The 19,098-nt window shown below is 39.5% G+C and overlaps 1 protein-coding gene across 9 annotated transcripts in view; it reads right to left on the bottom strand.

Moving 5' to 3' along the window:
• SORCS2 (sortilin related VPS10 domain containing receptor 2) overlaps positions 1-19,098 on the bottom strand; it is a 767,814-nt gene that overhangs the window by 133,419 nt on the left and 615,297 nt on the right. For 8 of the 9 annotated variants that reach the window (XM_039541213.1, XM_039541219.1, XM_039541216.1 and 5 more), the window contains 2 exons: positions 10,784-10,948; positions 5,615-5,688 (listed from right to left, as the gene is read on the bottom strand). In XM_039541213.1, the coding sequence (XP_039397147.1) occupies positions 5,615-5,688; positions 10,784-10,948 (239 nt within the window). Of the gene's footprint in view, positions 1-1,679; positions 1,769-5,614; positions 5,689-10,783; positions 10,949-19,098 lie in introns of those variants that run through there. The other variant, XM_039541222.1, reaches the window with a different exon arrangement.

Here is a 19,098-nt window from a genome sequence, read left to right as displayed (position 1 = left end):
GTTGTTATGGTAGCAAAGAAAATCTGCAAAACATGAAGTATGTGTAACCAATGCACTGAGTTTGCAGATAGCCTGAAACAATAACTCTAAAGTGTGAACCGTTCCCTTCATTTAAATAAATCACATGCCAATGACGCTTTGTTAACTATTTTCACTGTTCCTCAAAGCGTGTAATAAAGGAGATACAGTATTAGACTGTGAAGATCCAGACAAGCATTTGGAAGTTCTATGTCCCGTGTTATATATAGGCTTGGAAAGATTAGATTTTTATCAGTAAACATTGACTTCACTGTACACACATAAACCAATGAAAGAATATTTCCATTGATAATAATCAAAATTTACACATAGGCAAAATAAGAAAAATGCTGCTTGAGAACTTATTCCAGTTGGCGTTAAAGATATTTACTTTGTATATTTCAACATGTGATGTTGACAATTTGTGTTTTAACAGTTATTAAGCTTTAGTTTTTTGAATCTCAACATCTACTGTCATAAGTATTGTCTGACTGCCCCCATCATACTTTCCCAAACTGTGAAAATTTAAATTGATACAAATTAAAAAAGGCTCAAAAATAATCACATATTATCCACTGACATGATCAAATAAATCTGCCAAGCCTAGTTATACAGCTGGTCAAACTAGATGATTACAATGGTCCCTTCTGGCCTTGGAATCTAAGAATTACTAAAGTGTGGGGTTGCAGAAGCCATATAATTTTTTTAAAGTATGGGAAACACTAATTTACAGGACACGCACAATAAATGCAGCTAGTGGATGGGCAGCTCAGTTGCATGTTACCAATACTGCGGGACATATCCAGGCCCTCTTTACATTTGTCCTCAGATACAAGGTTACTATTGACACACAAGCATTATTATTCTAGCTGGCTCAGGAAAGCCCACACAGCCATTCACACAGTTACTAGTGCTAAGTGCATGACTGATTTCAGCAGTATGGGATGCATGGTGGATCTGTGGGGTATACACTACAAGGTGTGGCCCACACTCCCTGACTCCTACCTTAGAATACCACTTCTGGAGCCCTGGAAAATCTATGGCGTGTGGATTCCACAATGCCTGATTTTCAACTGGCTTGTGCTTTGTGGAATATGGCTGTCTACAAATTTGCCATCAATTTGGGTTGTTTTCAAGAAACAAGTATTTTCTCAAGGTATCTGCTTTCCTTGAAAACTTTTGATTTTGTGTTTAAAAAAAAAAGGGTGTTTAGATCAAACATTTTCAATTTTCATCAGTGTTCAGCTAAAAATTTCTCAATATGTGGCAGTTTTCAGCACAGCATTTTTTTGATATTTGATTGCCAGCAGCTGACTTGGGGGGACGGGTTAGTTTGTTGACAAAAAAGTCAAAAATTTCCACTGAAAATTTTGACTTTGTTTTGGGTGAAATTTTCCCTGTGGGGGTAGATGGAGGAGGACATTAAACATATCAGGGAGCTAAATACTAAGGAGGGATAAGAGTTATTTAAACTAAAGGACAATGTTGGTGGAAGAACAAATGGGCATAAACTGCCCAGGAGTAATTTCAGGCTGGAAATTGAAGAAGGTTTCTAACCAGAGGAGGTTCTGGAACAGCATGCCAATAGGAGTAGCAGGGGCAAGAAACTAACTGGCTTTAAGATGGAGCTTGGTAAGTATATGATTTTAGGATGGGGTCACCTGTGATAGCAGGGGGGCTGGACTTGATGAATTAGGAGATCTCTTCTGGTCCTGAATTCTCACGTTCTCATCTCCTGACCAGCTCTATTGTGGAGCTGTGTATACCTGTAGCAAAGGGAGTGTAAAACTAGCAGTCTGATCTGGTAGTGACTCATCCCAACTGTAGAAGAGTGTAAATGACTAAACAAGGCGCAAGTCAGTGCTATATCAGTATCCATGGGTTTTGGCCACCTTTGTTCCCACATACGCACTGTGAGTGGCCTGAATTTGATCTTTTGGATGGATTTGATACAAATAGCTATTAATAGGTTCTCACTAAGGCCTCTTAATTATGCAGAGCTCCCTGCAGTTTTAGTGGGTGGAGGGAGGAGATTGAAGCACCTCTTCTATTCCTCTCAGCTCCCATCTCACAGAGCAGCAAAGAATCCTGTGGCACCTTATAGACTAACTTATAGACTAACTATCTAACTAACAGGATTCTTTGCTGCTTCTACAGAACCAGACTAACACGGCTACCCCTCTGATACATCTCACAGAGCCTAATTCTCAACTCTGTTAACTCAACTTTTATACTGTGCAAAACATTGACTTTAAGGGAGTTACACCAGCATAAAAATGATATAATGGAGTAGAAAAACAAGCTCCTGTGTCTACACATAAATACACTCTTGCATTGTGCACATTACATTTCTCAGTAAGAACACTAAGAATTTCTATATTCAGAATTCCTTTGCTCTGAGTTTGTCAAGCCTTTAATATTGTTTTAACCAAGATTGTTATTTTATTGAATTATTTCTCATCCTTGTGAGCTGCTCATAACAGCTTTCACTTATTTCAATCACAAAAAATACCAGAAAAGTAGTAGTGCTCATTTATAATTTGACCTACAGTCACATAACATGTGGGAGTCAAAAACCAAAATTGTTAACACACAGTACATCTTGAAATGTGAATCATGAACAATAACTCTTCACACACTATGAATATAAAGTCGATGCTTTTGGATATGATCTCCATATAGACAGTACTTCTGTATTTTAAATGCCTTGGGTTAATTTGTGGGAGGAGGCAGGGGATGGTTTCTTTTTTTTAATCTCATTTTATTCAAGAGAAGCAAGAACTAGGTACCTAATCAGGTGGAATCTGTCATGGATGTGTAGTTCATCTACACTAATTAGGTTCCTCAAGAAGAACACAAAAGGGCTTATTGTAAAATATTTGATGCAATTTACTGTGGTGCGTGCTGATGCAGAGAGATCCTCAAATAAGCTAGCTCTAAAAACAAGAAACAAAAAACCCTTCATTGCTGTTACATGAGCCTCCTATCAAAGATCCATTGGAAACTAGCAGGTTTGCTCTGTCTGTTCTCCAGCACCGCTTTAATATAATCCATTAATAATAATATTATGCTTATCAGAACTTTAATAAGTTCAAGATTTGGAACTGAAACGGATTTTCAGTAATTCACATTGCCAGTTCAAGGGCAAAGCACTGCTTAGAAATCCAGTGAAAACAGCATTATTCATTGCTTACAATGGAAGCACCAGGTCAAAAACTGTTTTTACTACATTCAAAGTACTGTGGGGATTTTTTTTTAAACACTGTTGCAAATGTCTACTCTGATTAGCTTTAAAGGATAACGGCTCCTGGGAATTTGAGTTACTTGGGGAAACAAAAAAACTCAACAATTTGATTCACACAATATAATATAGCTGAGTTACAACTGCTTTATGTTTTGGGCGTGGCAAGGGGAATTCATTATATCATCTTTGAAAATCCTCCTGTCAACTGCTCATTCAGTGCCCTACCTGGCCAATGTCCCCTGCTCTGTGTCTGCCCTCCACCTCCCATGTTTAAATACTTTGTAATGAAAATATTCTCCCAGTCCATCTCATCTTAATAGCAATACTGATTTCAACACAAAAATAAAAAATAAATATTACCTAAACTGATCAAGGATCATAATGGCCAAGGATTAAAAAACACAAGATGATAGAACTGCGAGCACATTAATGTTTTTCTCATATTAAAGACAGTGAGCCATACGCCATCCTGACTTATATACCCTGTGCAACCCCAGTGAAGAAAATGGGGAATAAACCAGAGCAGAATTTGGCCCAGAATGTTGCTTCTAAATTTAAAAGTACAGGACAAGGTAGCTAAGACAGACTCAAAAGAACCTTCATAATGATGGTTATGTAGGAAGAAGGATCTATCTTACCTTGGAAATTCCCGGCTAACGTGAGTTTTGAATGGAATTTGGCCATTTGTGGCACAAACATAATGCTGTGAGCCTCAATGATCAGCCCTACTGTGTGACAGGGGGTTGCGGGGAGAAAGGAGCTGGTATTCTTTCTCCCATGCAGGTGGAAAAGAGGTCCACCAGAGCTGATATAGGGGTAAGTAATCTGTGCCAACAAACAGAATAAACTACTTCTCCTAGGACCAAGAAGGAAGCAGGAAGCACATCGTGACTCAGACTCACAGCTTGCTACCCATCCCGCTTCTGGGGCAGTGCCTCTACACGCTAACCTGTACTTGGGACGGATTGCCAGGTTCCAGTCTGACCATAATATTTCATATTTGTATGAATTATAATATCCTTACTTTACAATATCCATATTTTACAAAGAGTAACCTCCAAATAAGATGATCAGCAGAGCCCCTGCTGGGTTCGCCAGAGCGAGTCTCCCTAGTGTCTCATCTGTAGAGCACCAGGTTTCAGAGCCCAGGCTCCAGCCCGAGCCCGAACACCTACACTGCCATTTTTAGCCCTGAAGCACAAACTCCCCATGCCCGAGTTCGCTGTCTCGGGCTCTGAGACTTTTTGCTGCACAGACATACCCCAGTTGCCTAAAGAACTGGGGGAAGGGGAGCACAGCAGGCACAGGCACTAGTTGGGAAGGTAGTTGAAATTAGTTAAGTCCGTTATAGTGTAGGCCACCAGCTGGCTAACTCCATAATCTTGAAAGCCAGAGAGGACTTTGCACAAGGATAAAGATACTCACACTGCAATGCAATTTACGCAGTTCAGAAATACCAAAGGAACTACGATGATAAGATCTTTTGAGGAGACACCGTGTCTTCCTGTATGGATAGACAGTGTCTAGCACTTTGTGGGTATAATTGGAATACTAGATAATGCTAAAATTAGAATTGTATTAAACCCTCTGTATTTGTTATATTAAAGCCCACATGTGGAAGCTGAGTTGTTTGGTTTTTTTTTTTCATTTTTTCCCCCCAATAGAATTCAGGCAATTGATTAAATATAAAATTTGATCACTTCCACAACTGACCACAATTTTTCTTCTCTTTTTTTGGCAGAAGATGAAGGTTTATTTCCATTCTGGAACAAGTCACACATTTTCACAGATTGGCTTCGGGTCACTTTCATAGAACAGTGGCCATTTTTGTCCAACAAACAGTTTTTTTTTTCTCCCTGTGAAAACAACCCACCATATTTGTGGAAAGACAGCAAAAGTTTTGCAAATTGGACAAAAAACATGATTTTTCACTTGCTTCCCAGACAATGAACATTTTTCTATACAGATGTAGTTAATATGCCAGATTCAGCCTTTAACTTTATAGATTTTCCCTCTAGATTGATACGTCTGGCTTCTAGAGATCACTTTTATCAGTAAAATGAAGTGCTGTTTGAGCGGACATTAAAATTCTCTCTAAACCAACGTCACTATACAGCAGTGCTGAAAACTCTTACATTTGAGACAATTGGGGCTCCTTGTCTGAATAAGTATGAGTCTAAATTTGCAAGATTGGACTCAGGTGAACAGGAGACTAGAATTGCCCCAGCAAAAGATGTCAAATTTGTTTTATTATCCTTCCTCCTGCCTCAGGAAACACCTAGGAGGATTAGTACCAGATACTTTTTCCTTTCATTTGTTCATTGGAGACTAACAACAATGTATGCCTCTTACCAAAAAATATGGTCTTTTGACACTCGTTCCTGCAGAAGAGTCCATTTTTTCCCCAAGTCAACTGACACATAGAGCTTCAAAGAAAAAAGAAAAATATTAGCTGGTAGAGCACTGCTAACAGTTTAAATTTTAAAAGACAGTGGCTAACCAAGGGACTTTGAAATAAGCTATTAAAATGACAGATTTCACATGAATCCAAAGCATTAACATTTGAATCTTTTCGAACAAGTGAAACCAAGACAAACTTGCTTAAAAAATTATACATATAAGAGTAAAATGCTCTGTCAATGACACCTTGTTTTCCATGAAAACAATGCACAATTTCATTTTAGATCAGACTGTTGCTAACGTTGCTGTGATTGTGCAAGAGGAAGGGGTGCAAGGGAATTTTTCCTCCCTTGGTTCTTCTTACACAGGGGCCAGCCAAGTGCAAATGCTCAAGGCCCCAATTCTGCAAAGCTTAAATTTAAGGCTGTTGACTAATTGCAGGTAACTCCCATGATTAACTCAAAAAAATTAATCATGATTAAAAAAATTAATGGTGATTAATCGCACTGTTAAACAATAGAATACCAATTGAAATGTATTAAATATTTTTGTATGTTTATCTACATTTTCAAATATATAGATTTCAAATATAACACAGAATAATACAAAGTTGTACTGTGCTCACTTTATATATTTTTTTCAAATATTTGCACTGTAAAAATGATGAACAAAAGAAATAGTATTTGTCAATTCACCCCATACAAGTACTGTAGTGCAATCTCTTAATCATGAAAGTGCAACTTACAAATGTAGGGGTTTTGTTACATAACTGCAATCACAAACAAAACAATGTAAAATATAAGAACCGCAAGTCTATTCAGTCCTACTTCTTGTTCAGCCAATTGCTAAGAGAAACAAGTTCGTTTACATTTACAGGAGATAATGCTGCCCACTTCTTAATTGCAATGTCACCTGAACATGAGAACAGGCATTTGCATGGCCCTGTTGTAGCCAGCGTCCCAAGGTATTTACATGCCAGATGCGCTAAAGATTCATGTCCCTTGATGCTTCAACCAGTTTTACATTATTTTATTTTTGAATGCAGGGTTTTTTGGTATATAATTCTACATTTGTAAGTTCAACTTTCGTTTTAAGAGACTGCACTAAATACTTGTATTAAGTGAAGTGAAAAATACTATTTCTTTTGTTTTTTACAGTACAAATATTTGTAATAAAAAATAAATATAAAGTGAGCACTGTACACTTTGTATTCTGTGTTGTAACTGAAATCAATATATTTGAAAATGTAGAAAACATCCACAAATATTTAAATAAATGTTATTCTATTATCATTTAACAGTGCAATTAATCACAATTAATTTCTTTAATCACTTGACAGCCCTACTTAAAATGCTTAATGTTCAGCACAGGCTTAAGTCTCGTGAAAAGCCAATCAGATGCTTAAGAGCTTTGCTGAATATAGATGGACTTACGCACTTGCTTAATAGAGATCCTAATAAGCACAGAGACTGCTCCCTGATTGTACCCCAGGGAGCAACAGCCACCTCAAAAGAGGTAACATAGAGATGGTAGGGGATGGGGCTGCAATGGTCACAGTTGGTAACACTGGGCTTGGTTTCTTTCCCACCACATTTAATTTCAGAAATTAATGTGCTAATAACAACAAGAACACTGAGACAAGGTATGTCAGCAGCACAGATATAATTCTCGTTTCATGACATGCACGATACAAAACACTATTCATTCAAAGACTACCTCATTGCCTTCTGGAGGTTCTGATTGAATTCTCCTCTGTAGCTATAAAGTAACCCCTAGCACAACTTTAAGAAGTCAGATATACACAGACATTGAAGTCCCTTGTATTTGTTATTTCATTCAATTTACACATGTTCCCTCCCCCTGCCATATTTCAGATGAAAATCATGGGGAAAACTTCTCCCTTTCAATGTAAGGCCTCATTTATCTGTTAAGGCACAGTCTGTGTGCAGTGCAAAGCCTCATAGGGAACACTCAGAAAGACACTTGTTTGTAACAGGAGAGGCTCAAATGAAAGTGATGAGTCCGTTATGTATATATTGCGCTTTTATTATGGATATTAGGTAGTGTGTTATTTACATATTTAAGAATGTAGGGTTACACACCTTTTGTCGGCTAATTCTTGTAATTAGAAATAATATGAACGGCCAAAGAACAACACTATCCAGCTATCGTGCACTATAATGCATAGTAACAGGGCTTTGTTCCATGGAAATGTGAAGTAAAGTGACCAGAATAGGAGACAGTGTTCACTGCATTGTGGCTATTGAATGTACAGCCTGTTGCTGTTTAAGGTATAAGTTATAGGTGGTATTAGGATGCATATATGACATAGGAAATGCATGTAATGAGAAAGGGGACATAACATTCTGTCTATGAATTTGGTGAAAGCGCCTCTGGAATACCACCCTTTATCAGTCAGAAAGACAACAACGAAGAGAGTTCAGGGGAGAACAACAGTTGGTAAGGAAGCAAATTGGAATGACTTGCTAAGGATTAGAAAAATGGAGAAGATATCTAGCGTGGCATAGATGTATCCTATACAAATATGTAGACGTTGGCCAAAAAACAACTAAACACAAACTTGAAGAGTTTAAACCACCAAGAATGGAAGGAATAATTTATCATAATAAAAAGAGGTATATCTAAGAGTAATGAGCTAGACCTCATTTCAGCAAGGTATTTAAGAATGCGTTTAACTTAAATTCAATAAGACTTCTCCACATGCTTACATTTATGCATATGCTAAAATATCTCGCTGAATCAGGCCCTAAATGAGAGAAAACTCTGGCTCATCGTGTATTTTATTTTTGATTACCCATGACAAACATCAAATTTGAAATTACATTTTTGGTGTAAAAGTTGCATTAATGGAAAAGGCAAAACTTTCAGTTTCAGAAAACACTTCTGAATTAGTTTTTATTCTGTTAATTACCAGCCTTGCACTACATTAATGTAGTTACTTTTTATAAGGCCACAGAATACATGAGTTCAGGTTTTTTCCCCACCCTCACACAGTTTTCAAAGAAACAATTAAAATCTCCTGTGATCCCTGTCAAGTCTTAAAAATGAAATCAAGCATTTATATTGTCTCAGTGAACAACTGATTGATGTTCATTATTATTTTGGTAGCCAAAAAAAGAAAGTACAGACTTGAGCCAGTAATTGGATTAACCCAACCGCACTGACTAGATTTGTATTCAGTTACAGAGTGTCATTTAGAGATTGGAGCTTTATTTAAATAAAATACAGGGTACTCAATAGAAAAACAATCCAGGTTTTGCTATATAAAGTAGGTACTAAATCAAGCCAGAAATCATGAGAACATTGATGCTCCAGGAGACAGAATCTTGCAGATTGCTATTTGTCAAAGAGTTCAATCCTGCATTCTTGTGCACTCAAAAATGCTACTGCAAGTAATGGGTTGAGAGCTTGTTCTCATGAGTTTTCTGATACATCTTTCTTTCACTTAGGGTGGAAATATAATTATACAACTCTAGGATCCAGACTATGAGCTCTCTTAAGGCGTATGTTACCTCTGGGGCCATGGATTTCAACAAACTGATTCTCTTTTTATGCCACTTCTGAACTTTGCCCTCCATCTCGTCCTTCTCTCTCCCTCGTCTCTAGCTCTGAATTTCTCTCTTCTACTCTCTTTGGGACAAATCCTGCAGTCCTTACTCAAGATTTACACAGGTAAATCTCTCCTTCCAGCCAATGATAGCTTTTCTTACATACATCTTGAGTAAAGACTGCACAATTTGGTCTTTTATGTCCCGATGATTCACTGCTTTAATTATAAGACTGATAGAAAGGAAAGATCTATTAGATCACCTAATCCTTCTCCTGGTCAATAGAGGATTGTTACTTACTGCACATTTCTAGTGTTCTGTCCAGTCTAATTTTAATGGGAGCTTCCACCACTTCCCTTAGTAGATTATTCCACCAGAAACAGAGGTTTCCAGAATGAAGGCTTTTGTGCTGTATTTTTCCCATGTAAATATTTTTGCTGCTGTCAAATTTTCAAAACATTTTTGTATGTTATTTAGGACCTAAAACTGACTTAACAAAACAAAGAAATCCACCATGACATTTGTAAGGCAGAAACAGTCAAAACTGACATGAGTTCTTTTAGATGTAGCCTTGTTTGTAAATAGTGAAACAGCATGAACCACTGAGCATAGCTTTAGATTCAGTTCCTGAAAGACTCAATGAAACTTCAGTAGACTATCACAGTAATATCTGTGCAATACTTGACAACAAAATGAACAACATGCCCTCTACTCCCTTCATCACATAAACAAGATAAACCCCCCATACACGGTGACAATGCTTAAAGGGCCTGATTCTGATCTCACTCAGTGTTGCACATATCAGGAGTAATAATAGAGTTATGTCAATATAAACAGTGGTAAGTAAAATCAGAATCAGGACCACGATCTCTATGATTTTACAGCTTTAGCTCTGGTGCTATGAAAAAAGATTGCATATATATATTTTTATTGGATTATGTGTTCAGCTGCAGGTGTTTACATTAACACGTCCAGAAAAATGCCATAAATCTTCATACTCTAAGGAGCAATAATCCAGAACACTATTGAAAGTCTACAAATAATTTGATATGACTTCTAAAACTGTATGTGATCTGAATACTTCAAAGAGAGTATTCTACTTTTCTACAGATCTACTGATTCAGTGGAATCTTATTCTGCTTTACACCTAAATAAAGGTTTATTTTATTTTATTTTATTTTACAAACCAAGAATGGTTTTGGAGCCAATATTTCAGCTCAGTCAACTTTCTGCCACACTGTACAATTGCTTACGGCTAATTTCTAGGGAAAAAAGTTTCTAGGATTGTACTTAACTATAATTATATTACAGGATAGATTATATTGCCAATATCAATATCAACAAGAAATGACAGAGAATGAAAACACTCTAAAAGGACAATGGCATTTTGAGATTGATACAATTTACTGAAATAGAGAAAGGAGCATTTCAGGAACTGGGCATTGCTTCCCCTTAGGCAACTCATGTTGTATAAACCTAATCAGCAAATCATGACAATTTGATTAGGTTAATATGAAACATCGTGTGATGGTCAAGAACACACAAGCTTTACCTTGCCTTCCTTGGTGTAAGCAATCACCTTATCCTCATCTTTTGGGTGAAAAACCAGGGTTTCCACAAAGAAGGTAATGGGCTGCTTTTGAAAAGTGGCTCCTTCATCGATGCTCATGAAAAGGCTCTGGTCCCGGTCATTATGTGAAGAACTCACAAGAATGATCTAAAAACGAAAAAGGGTAATACATATAAAAACACTGTTTCTATATAGAGAATTTTTCATTGCCAATATTAGAAGCCAACGCAGCATTATTTCTGTAAATAAATGTAGAAGATGGTAGGAATTAGGCAACACACTTCACAAGAACTCGGTGGCTGAGATTTTCAAAGCCATCTAGGGGATTTGAACACCCAGTTTCCATTATTTCCTAAGCAGGTGCCAGGCTCCATAAACTCTCTTTCAAATGAATCCAAGCTGATTGTACCCAAAGTATCTACCTTATATCTAGGTTTGCTAACTTTCTAATCACACAAAACTGAACACCTTTGCCCCACCCTCTACCCTGCAGCCCCTGTCCTGCCCCTTCTCCGAGACCCTGCCCCCATTCACTCCATCCCTCACTCTCTCCCACCATCACTCACTTTCACTGAGCTGGGGCAGGGGGTTAGGGTGTAGGAGGGGGTGAGGGCTCCGGCTGGGGCTGTGGATTCTGGATGAGGGGTCTGGGATGCATGAGGGGGCTCCGGGCTGGGGCAGGGAGTTGGGGTGCAGCAGGGATCTCAGGGCTGGGGCAAGGGGTTAGGGTGCAAGGTGCGGGCTCTGGCCAGTGGGCACTTACCTCAGGCGGCTCTCAGAAGTGGGTGGCATGTCTGGCTCCTAGGTGGAGGGGGCAGGGGGCTCTGCGCACTGCCTTCACCTACAGGCGCTGCCCCTGCAGCTCCCATTGGCCACAGTTCCCAGCCAATGGGAGCTGCAGATCCGGTGCTCGGGGTAGGGGCAGTGTGTGGAGCCCCTGTGCCTACCCCTGTGCCTAGGAGCCAGACATGCCGTCACTTCTGGGAGCCACAGGGAGCCTGCCCTAGCCCTGCTATGCTGCTGACTGGACTTTTAGCAGCTGACCAGAGCCGCCTGGGACCCTTTTCGACCGGGCGTTCCTGTCAGAAACCTGATGCCTGGCAACCCTACTTATATCTCAAAGGTACTGAGTTTAATCCTGTTATTTCTATTGTGGTCCTTGTCCCAGGGTTGATAAAGCCACATGCAGGAGCTCCAACTACTGAGGAAGGAGTAATTCTAGTAATATCTTGTTTAACATGACCATTTAAATAACTAACCCTTTTGCGTAGTGAAGCTATTTTTACAAACAAACGGCTTGCTTAATCACTGCTGTAACTAAGCTGAAGTTAATAGAGACACACCAGGGATGAAACTGGTGTGTAACATCCTCATATGGCTGAACAGTGCTCTCTGTGTTTGGATCAGATAGCAATCTCTGACTGGCTTTGCAAAAATAAATGCCAGTCAATTATCTGCATTTCCTTTTTATCTCAGGATATTACTTTGACTCAAACCTAATAAAAGTTGCAGCTGCTGTCTGTCTGATTGCGTGGACTTCATATAGGGCTTTCAGTATTTTTGTTGCAGAATCTAATAAGAATCAAACTCCTTTCAGTTTCTTCACCCTCAAAGCCTGCCTGAATCTTACAACGTGGCTTTTGAAAATGGCATTGTGAGGTTCCATTTGTATCATGTCTCCAGATCAAACATACTCAGCTTGTAAATAAAAAGATTATTTTACTAACCGCTAGCCCAGCAAATGCAACATGGAATTTCAAAGTCCAGCTGTGCTCTTTCTGGCTCACACATCAACAACAATACAAATTTTGCAATCAAAACAATTAAAATATTCAGTTGATGATGCACAAGCCAGCAGAGAAGCTTGATCTCTCTCCCATAGTTATGGTGGCTCTGCATTGCAAACAAGAGTGAATGGCAGTCAGCAGTGGAAACAGAAATGACAACAAATACACTCAGGGAGCATCTATTGAGAACATAAGAATGGCCATACTGGGTCAGCCCAAAGGTCCACCTAGCCCAGGATCCTGTATTCCGACAGTGGCCAATGCCAGGTTCTTCCAAGGGAATGACCAGAACAGGTAATCATCAAGTGATCCACTCCATCATTCATTCCTAGCTTCTCGCAAACTGAGGGTAGGGACACCATCCCTGCCCATCCTGGCTAATAGCCATTGATGGGCCTATCCTCCATGAACTTATCGAGTTCTTTTTTGAACCCTGTTATAGTCTTGGCCTTCACAACATCCTCTGGCAAAAAGTTCCACAGGTTGACTGTACCTTGCATAAAGCAAAATGGTATTTTTACTTAAGCCTACTCCACATTAATGCTGTAAGTCGATGTAAGTTACATTCACTTAAAGCTCTTCCTTCGACAAAGCTTCCACCTCTTGTTGAGGTGGATTAATTAAGTCGACAGCAGAGCGCTCTCCCATCAACTTATTGTGTCTTCACCAGACCCATTAAATAGATGCAGCTGCGTTGATCGCAGCGGTGGCAATTTAGTGCATAGTGTAGACAAGGCCTCAGTCACTTTTTGGAGTAGAACTGCAGTTTTAAAAATAGGACTCCCTGGTAAACTTGCACAGATACAATAGCTGAACTGAGCTTTTATTGCCTCTGTCCCTCAGCAAGAAATTTGTAAATAGGTTATTCACAGGCCCAGATTCAATAGGATATGTAAGTACATGCTTAACTTTAAGCACATGAGCATTCCCATTTACTTCTACACAGACAGTCAATGGGATTTTTCGTGCGCTTAAAGTAAAGCATGAAGTGCTTTGCTGAACAGAGAGAGACTTATAGGCTCAAGCACTTTGCTGAATCAGGGGCCATCCTTCATACACTCCTAGCACTAAACACTAATTCTTTTTCTCAGTTTTAACAAAATATTTCAACAGTATGAGGCCAAATCCTGCTTGCCTTATGCATGTAACTAGTCCATGTAACTAGAAGTAAGCAGGATGTAGCCTCTAACCAACATACGATTCACTGATTTTCTACATTGTTTAATTTTATGATTTACATGAGAGTGTGAAATATGCAATTTTTATGTGAATCTATAAGGGGGGGGGATTATAGAAATGTTATCTTTACAAGTTTTACCTCTCATTCTCATCACATCTTAATGTCTTTTTTTCCCTCTTTAGTTGTCTATAAACTCTGAGTAAAGCATTTTGTGATCCCCTGTAGGGACACAATATTCAAATACAATGCATTTAATTGTATAAATTAAAGCAGTACTGGCCGATGTGCAGCTCATGGGCCAAATATGGTCCCAAAAGAGTTCTATACCATAAAATAGCATTTCCTTGATCAAGATGGAGCACTGCATACCAGGACCAATATTCTACATGGGCCACACCTCGGTATTAAAGCTGAATGCAGCTATAATGTGCTTCCTTGTGTGGTTCACCAGCTTCCTCACAGGTTGCTAATGCAATTCTCAACTGGGCAATGTTTGGGATAAACCTCTATGAAAGTAACTGTAGACAGGGTTGGCTGATACCTAACTCACAATGATGACTAATCTACACATTATTTAAAAACAAAACAACAACCACCAAACCACACAGATTGTTCTCATTATACTCAAGATGAATTTCTAAATACAAAGTTTGGTGAACGAACATAGTCAGATACTGAGAGTCTGAAACATATTAGAATAAGCCTATTCTCTCACAGACAAAAGAGAAAGTAAAGCTGTCATCTATATCGTAAACATTCATTTGTTTTCAAGATAAGCTATTACAGTTCTGTATCATGTGTCAAACACTGATTTCCATAGGGGTATGTGGTAATTAAAAAAATACTGTTAAAACAAAGATTGTTATTTATAGATTTTATGAAGACCAGCAGACTTTCGTTCATCCCTTTGAACCTACTCTTGTAAAGCTGTCCACCTGGCTAGATCTTTGGCAGGTTTTAAACTAAACAATAACAAATCAGACAGATTACGCATTTATGTAAAAATGATGTTGGAGGGCCAAAGTTAAAAGAGTAATTCTAAGTTTGGTCACCCCTGGTATGCGTAGGGATTGTTGTTCCAAACAACTGTCCTAAAATCTGATGGGAAATCTGGCAAATCTCAAGCAATCCACGGCGGGATAAGGCTGGGTTAGCAAGGCCTAGCTATTAGCACCATTCCCCATTATATTCCTGGAGAAATGTCTAGGAGAGTTAAATATTAACAGGGGAAACATCAGTTCCCATGGGCATATGCCCAGGTATTTGTGTAGGAATTATGACATATAGATAGACTCTTGTTTGGCTCCACCAAACATAGCACAAAACCTATGAGGCCCACATGACACAGAGGCAGCGGCAGCTCCAGGCACCAGCGCTCCAAGCGCGTGCCTGGGGTGGCAAGCCGCAGGGGGCGCCCTGCCGGTCGCCGTGAGGGTGGCAGGCAGGCTGCCTTCGGTGGCATGCCTGCGGCAGGTCCGCCGGTTCCGTGGATTCAGTGGCAATTTGGTGGCGGGTAAGCCGAAGCCGCGGGACCGGCGGACCTCCAGCAGGCGTGTCGTCGAAGGCAGCCTGATTGCTGTGCTTGGGGCGGCAAAAAAGCTAGAGCCGCCCCTGCACAGAGCTCACATGAAGGGGCTTCTACAGGGTTGAAAGAGTGAGGGTATGATGCCACTTAGGCTCAACTTCTATCCATCCACGACTTTTGGTCATTTGCAGCATTGCCAACCACACGTGTCCAAAAATCAGGAGGCAGATTCCAGCTTTTTTTATGAAACAATGAGGGCTTGAGACTTCAAATGTTTTTAAATGAAAGCTGAGATTCTCACCAAATAACTTGCTTCCAGGAGCTGGACTTCATGAAACACACCAAATATTGTGAGACACTTTATACAATTGCAACTGCTGGTATTACCAAGTTTGAAAGAGTTCTCTGCACCCTTCATAGATAGTGTAGGAGGGAATGATTTGCCCAAGTCCTTAGTTGAGTAGTATATACAATATTTGTCTCTAATTCTCTTATCTAAAAAGACCAGAACTACTATCTTCTGTTTTTACACAAACAAACACACACACCTCCCTCTGCTAGTATACCGGATATCCACATCACCAGTCCACTAATACATAAAGACTCACATGTACCCCATGACTAGTACAGTTTATTGAGGGTGATATTCCAGATAAAATATTACACACTCATTGGGCACTTTCCATAAGTTTTTATTTTTTTTCAAATGGGACAAGTAGCAACAGATCTTCCCCTTAGCAAAAGATCTTGTGACTGCTTTGTGAATGTAACTGGGACATACTGTCAGGAGAGAAGAATCAAATAGTGACTGCTGATGGTTTTAGCTCAAAATGAATAAATACTTTCTTGAATGGCTTTGGACCCAGAAACCAGAATAGATTTTAATCACTTCTAAACTTCAATTAAGCTTTACATAACTTTTTTTTTATAGCTTTTCATCATTCTCTTTGGAATCCTCCACTATTTCTCAGTGAAACTATAAAACTCTATTAAATTATCTCTGACTTTTCCTCTTAACCTTATGGCATCTAAATAAGCAACAAAGACACTTAGGTGTGTATTCATCTCTTGATGTGCATGCATAACTCACATTAGCATTAATTGGAGTTATGTGAGTGTTTCAAAGAGAGAGCCTGTCATTTAAATTGTCAGGCAAGCTATTAAGATAAAGTATAGACTTGTGTCACAGTCTTGGAGTGCAGCAAAAAAAAAGAAAAAGAAAAAAAAAAGAGAGCTATAATGTAAGTGAAAAATACTAGCATGATTTCTTGCATATGTATAGGGCCCTACCAAATTCATGGTCCATTTTGGTCAATGTCATGGTCATAGGATTTTAAAAATCGTAAATTTCATGATTTCAGCCATTTAAACCTGAAATTTCATGGTGTTGTAATTGTAGAGCTCCTGACCGAAAAAGGAGTTGTGGAGGGTGGGTGGGTGGGGGTGTCACAGAGTTATTGTAGGGGGGGTTGTGGTACTGCTACCCTTACTTCTGTGCTGCTGCTGCTGCCCAGCTCTGAAGGCAGCACAGAAGTCAGGGTGGCAATACCATAACTCTCTTACAACCTTGCAACCCCTGCAATTACCTTTTGGGTCAGGACCCCCAAGTTGAGAAATGCTGGTCTCCCCATGAAATCTATATGGTATAGGGTAAAAGCACACAAAGACCAGATTTCATGGTCCATGGCAAGGTTTTTCATGGCCATGAATTTGGTAGGGGCCTAAATATGTAGTAAAAGATGAGTAATGAAGGATTTAGACTCCGGTGTTTTGCTACCATTACTTTCAGGGAGAAGACTGTGAAAAAGAAATATAGAAGTAAAATTTACTTGGTAGCGATATTGCCCAGATCACCAACATATAGCAGAAGATCAATTAAGCCCAAGTGAAAGCCACTGGGAAGATCCAGTTGGTCCCACATACAGTGGACTGCTCCAGTACAACATAAAGTGGCAAGAGCACAGCACGATGCTGTAAAAAACCAGAAGACAGATAGGCCCTCCCTCAAAGTTTACAGTACCATGCCCAGGTCTCTGCTCTGGCACATGTCCAACTTCAGGATTGCATTTGAGCAAAAGACGTGGAGGAGTGAATAACAAAGACTGATTAACTTACTAATAATAATTATTTATGGCTCATGTTACGTTACTAGCCACTGAAGAGGCACCTCATCAGAAGGGTGCTTGTTATTCAGTCACAGCACAGCACAGTCCAGTCACCGGGACGCGTCCATCATACAACAGCAGTTTTCAGTAGCTATGTCAGTCTTTGTTTGCTAAGACAGACATCATTATTACCTAGGTTAAAACACAGCATATATCTTCCAGATCTGAGAGTCAGGGGGGGCATGTTAAGAAAAATAGGGAGATGCAGGGGAAGAACCTTCCACACACAAGAGGCAGGATGAACTGGGCTGTACTGATGAAGTGCTTTGTTTTTTAAACTATCCTGTGGTTGGATATTAGAAGAAAGGCATTCCTTAGTGGGTTGATTTTAAGGCTGAGACGCAGGAATTTCTGAGAACTATTCCCTGTTTCGTCAAAGATTCAGTGTGTGACCTCAGGCATGTTGGTTAACTTTTCTGTGTCTCAGTTTCCCCAACTATCCAGTCAGAATGATAATACGCCTTTACTTACCTCCCGAGAATATTGTGACGATGAGTTAATGCTTTGAAAAGCTAATTGACTCTCATCTAATTGTTCTAAAGCTGCTTTTTAAACACTCTTTTCTCAGGTCAAAACTCCCACTGAAATCAAAGGTGTTAGTCAATATAGGAAAGAGTGCTGAACAGGGACCAGGGTGAGGGTTCTACATACTGTACTTCAGCACTCATTTCTGGCTGATGATGTAACACCTGATTCAAAGCCCACTGAAGTCTGTGGAAAGACTCCCACTGACTTCCCTGGGCTTTGAATCAGGCCTCTAATGATCAGCCTAAGATGGAGTTATAGACTCATAGACTTTAAGGTCAGAAGGGACCATTATGATCATCTAGTCTGACCTCCTGCACAATGCAGGCCACAGAATCTCAACCATCCACTTCTATAATAAACCTCTAACCTATGTCTGAGTTACTGAAGTCCTCAAATTGTAGTTTGAAGACCTCAAGTTGTAGAGAATCCTCCAGCAAGTTACCACAGGCCTCCCCACTTCCCTTCCCTACATCTAGCCAACATGCAGTACGGTGTCAACAACGGCTTTTGTGGGAGGAAGGAGGAGCTGGAGATTATTCTGGATTTGGTCCCAGCACCTGCAGCCTTAAATTAACAAAAAGACTCCCACCCCCACCTCATTCATTAGCATTTCTACAGGTCAAAACACAGTAAATAAAAAGTGTTGGACCTCTTAGTATTACTCCATCTCTTATTTTTATCTTAATAATTTTATGATTACAAAGGGCCAACAGTGTGATAGGTACATAAAATGCTTCCAGTCTGAACATAACTGTAGTAATCATCGAATTCGCAGAAATTGGACCAAATGTCTCCAAATTCATACTGCCAACCCTCACACACACACACGCGCTCTGGAGCAAAAATGCCATCTGCAAACCCTCTGGTTCATTGGAAGTAGTGGATAGTAGTAGTATCAGGATGTTGCATTCGTGGAACTAGCAAATTTAAACCCTGATCCCAGAAAGATTTAACATATATGCCTAACTTTAGGCACAGAGTAGTCCCATTGAACTGTGGAAGACTAATGCAACATCTTGCTACTACAACTACTGCTATCTACTACTTTAAATGAACCATAGTGGGTTTCCAGATGGTATTTTTAGCTAGACTTTAGTAAAAAACGTTTCACT

Source organism: Mauremys reevesii, linkage group 5, assembly GCF_016161935.1.
Source record: "Mauremys reevesii isolate NIE-2019 linkage group 5, ASM1616193v1, whole genome shotgun sequence".
Taxonomy (NCBI): Eukaryota; Metazoa; Chordata; order Testudines; family Geoemydidae; genus Mauremys; species Mauremys reevesii.
This window is presented reverse-complemented; position numbering and strand designations above follow the sequence as displayed.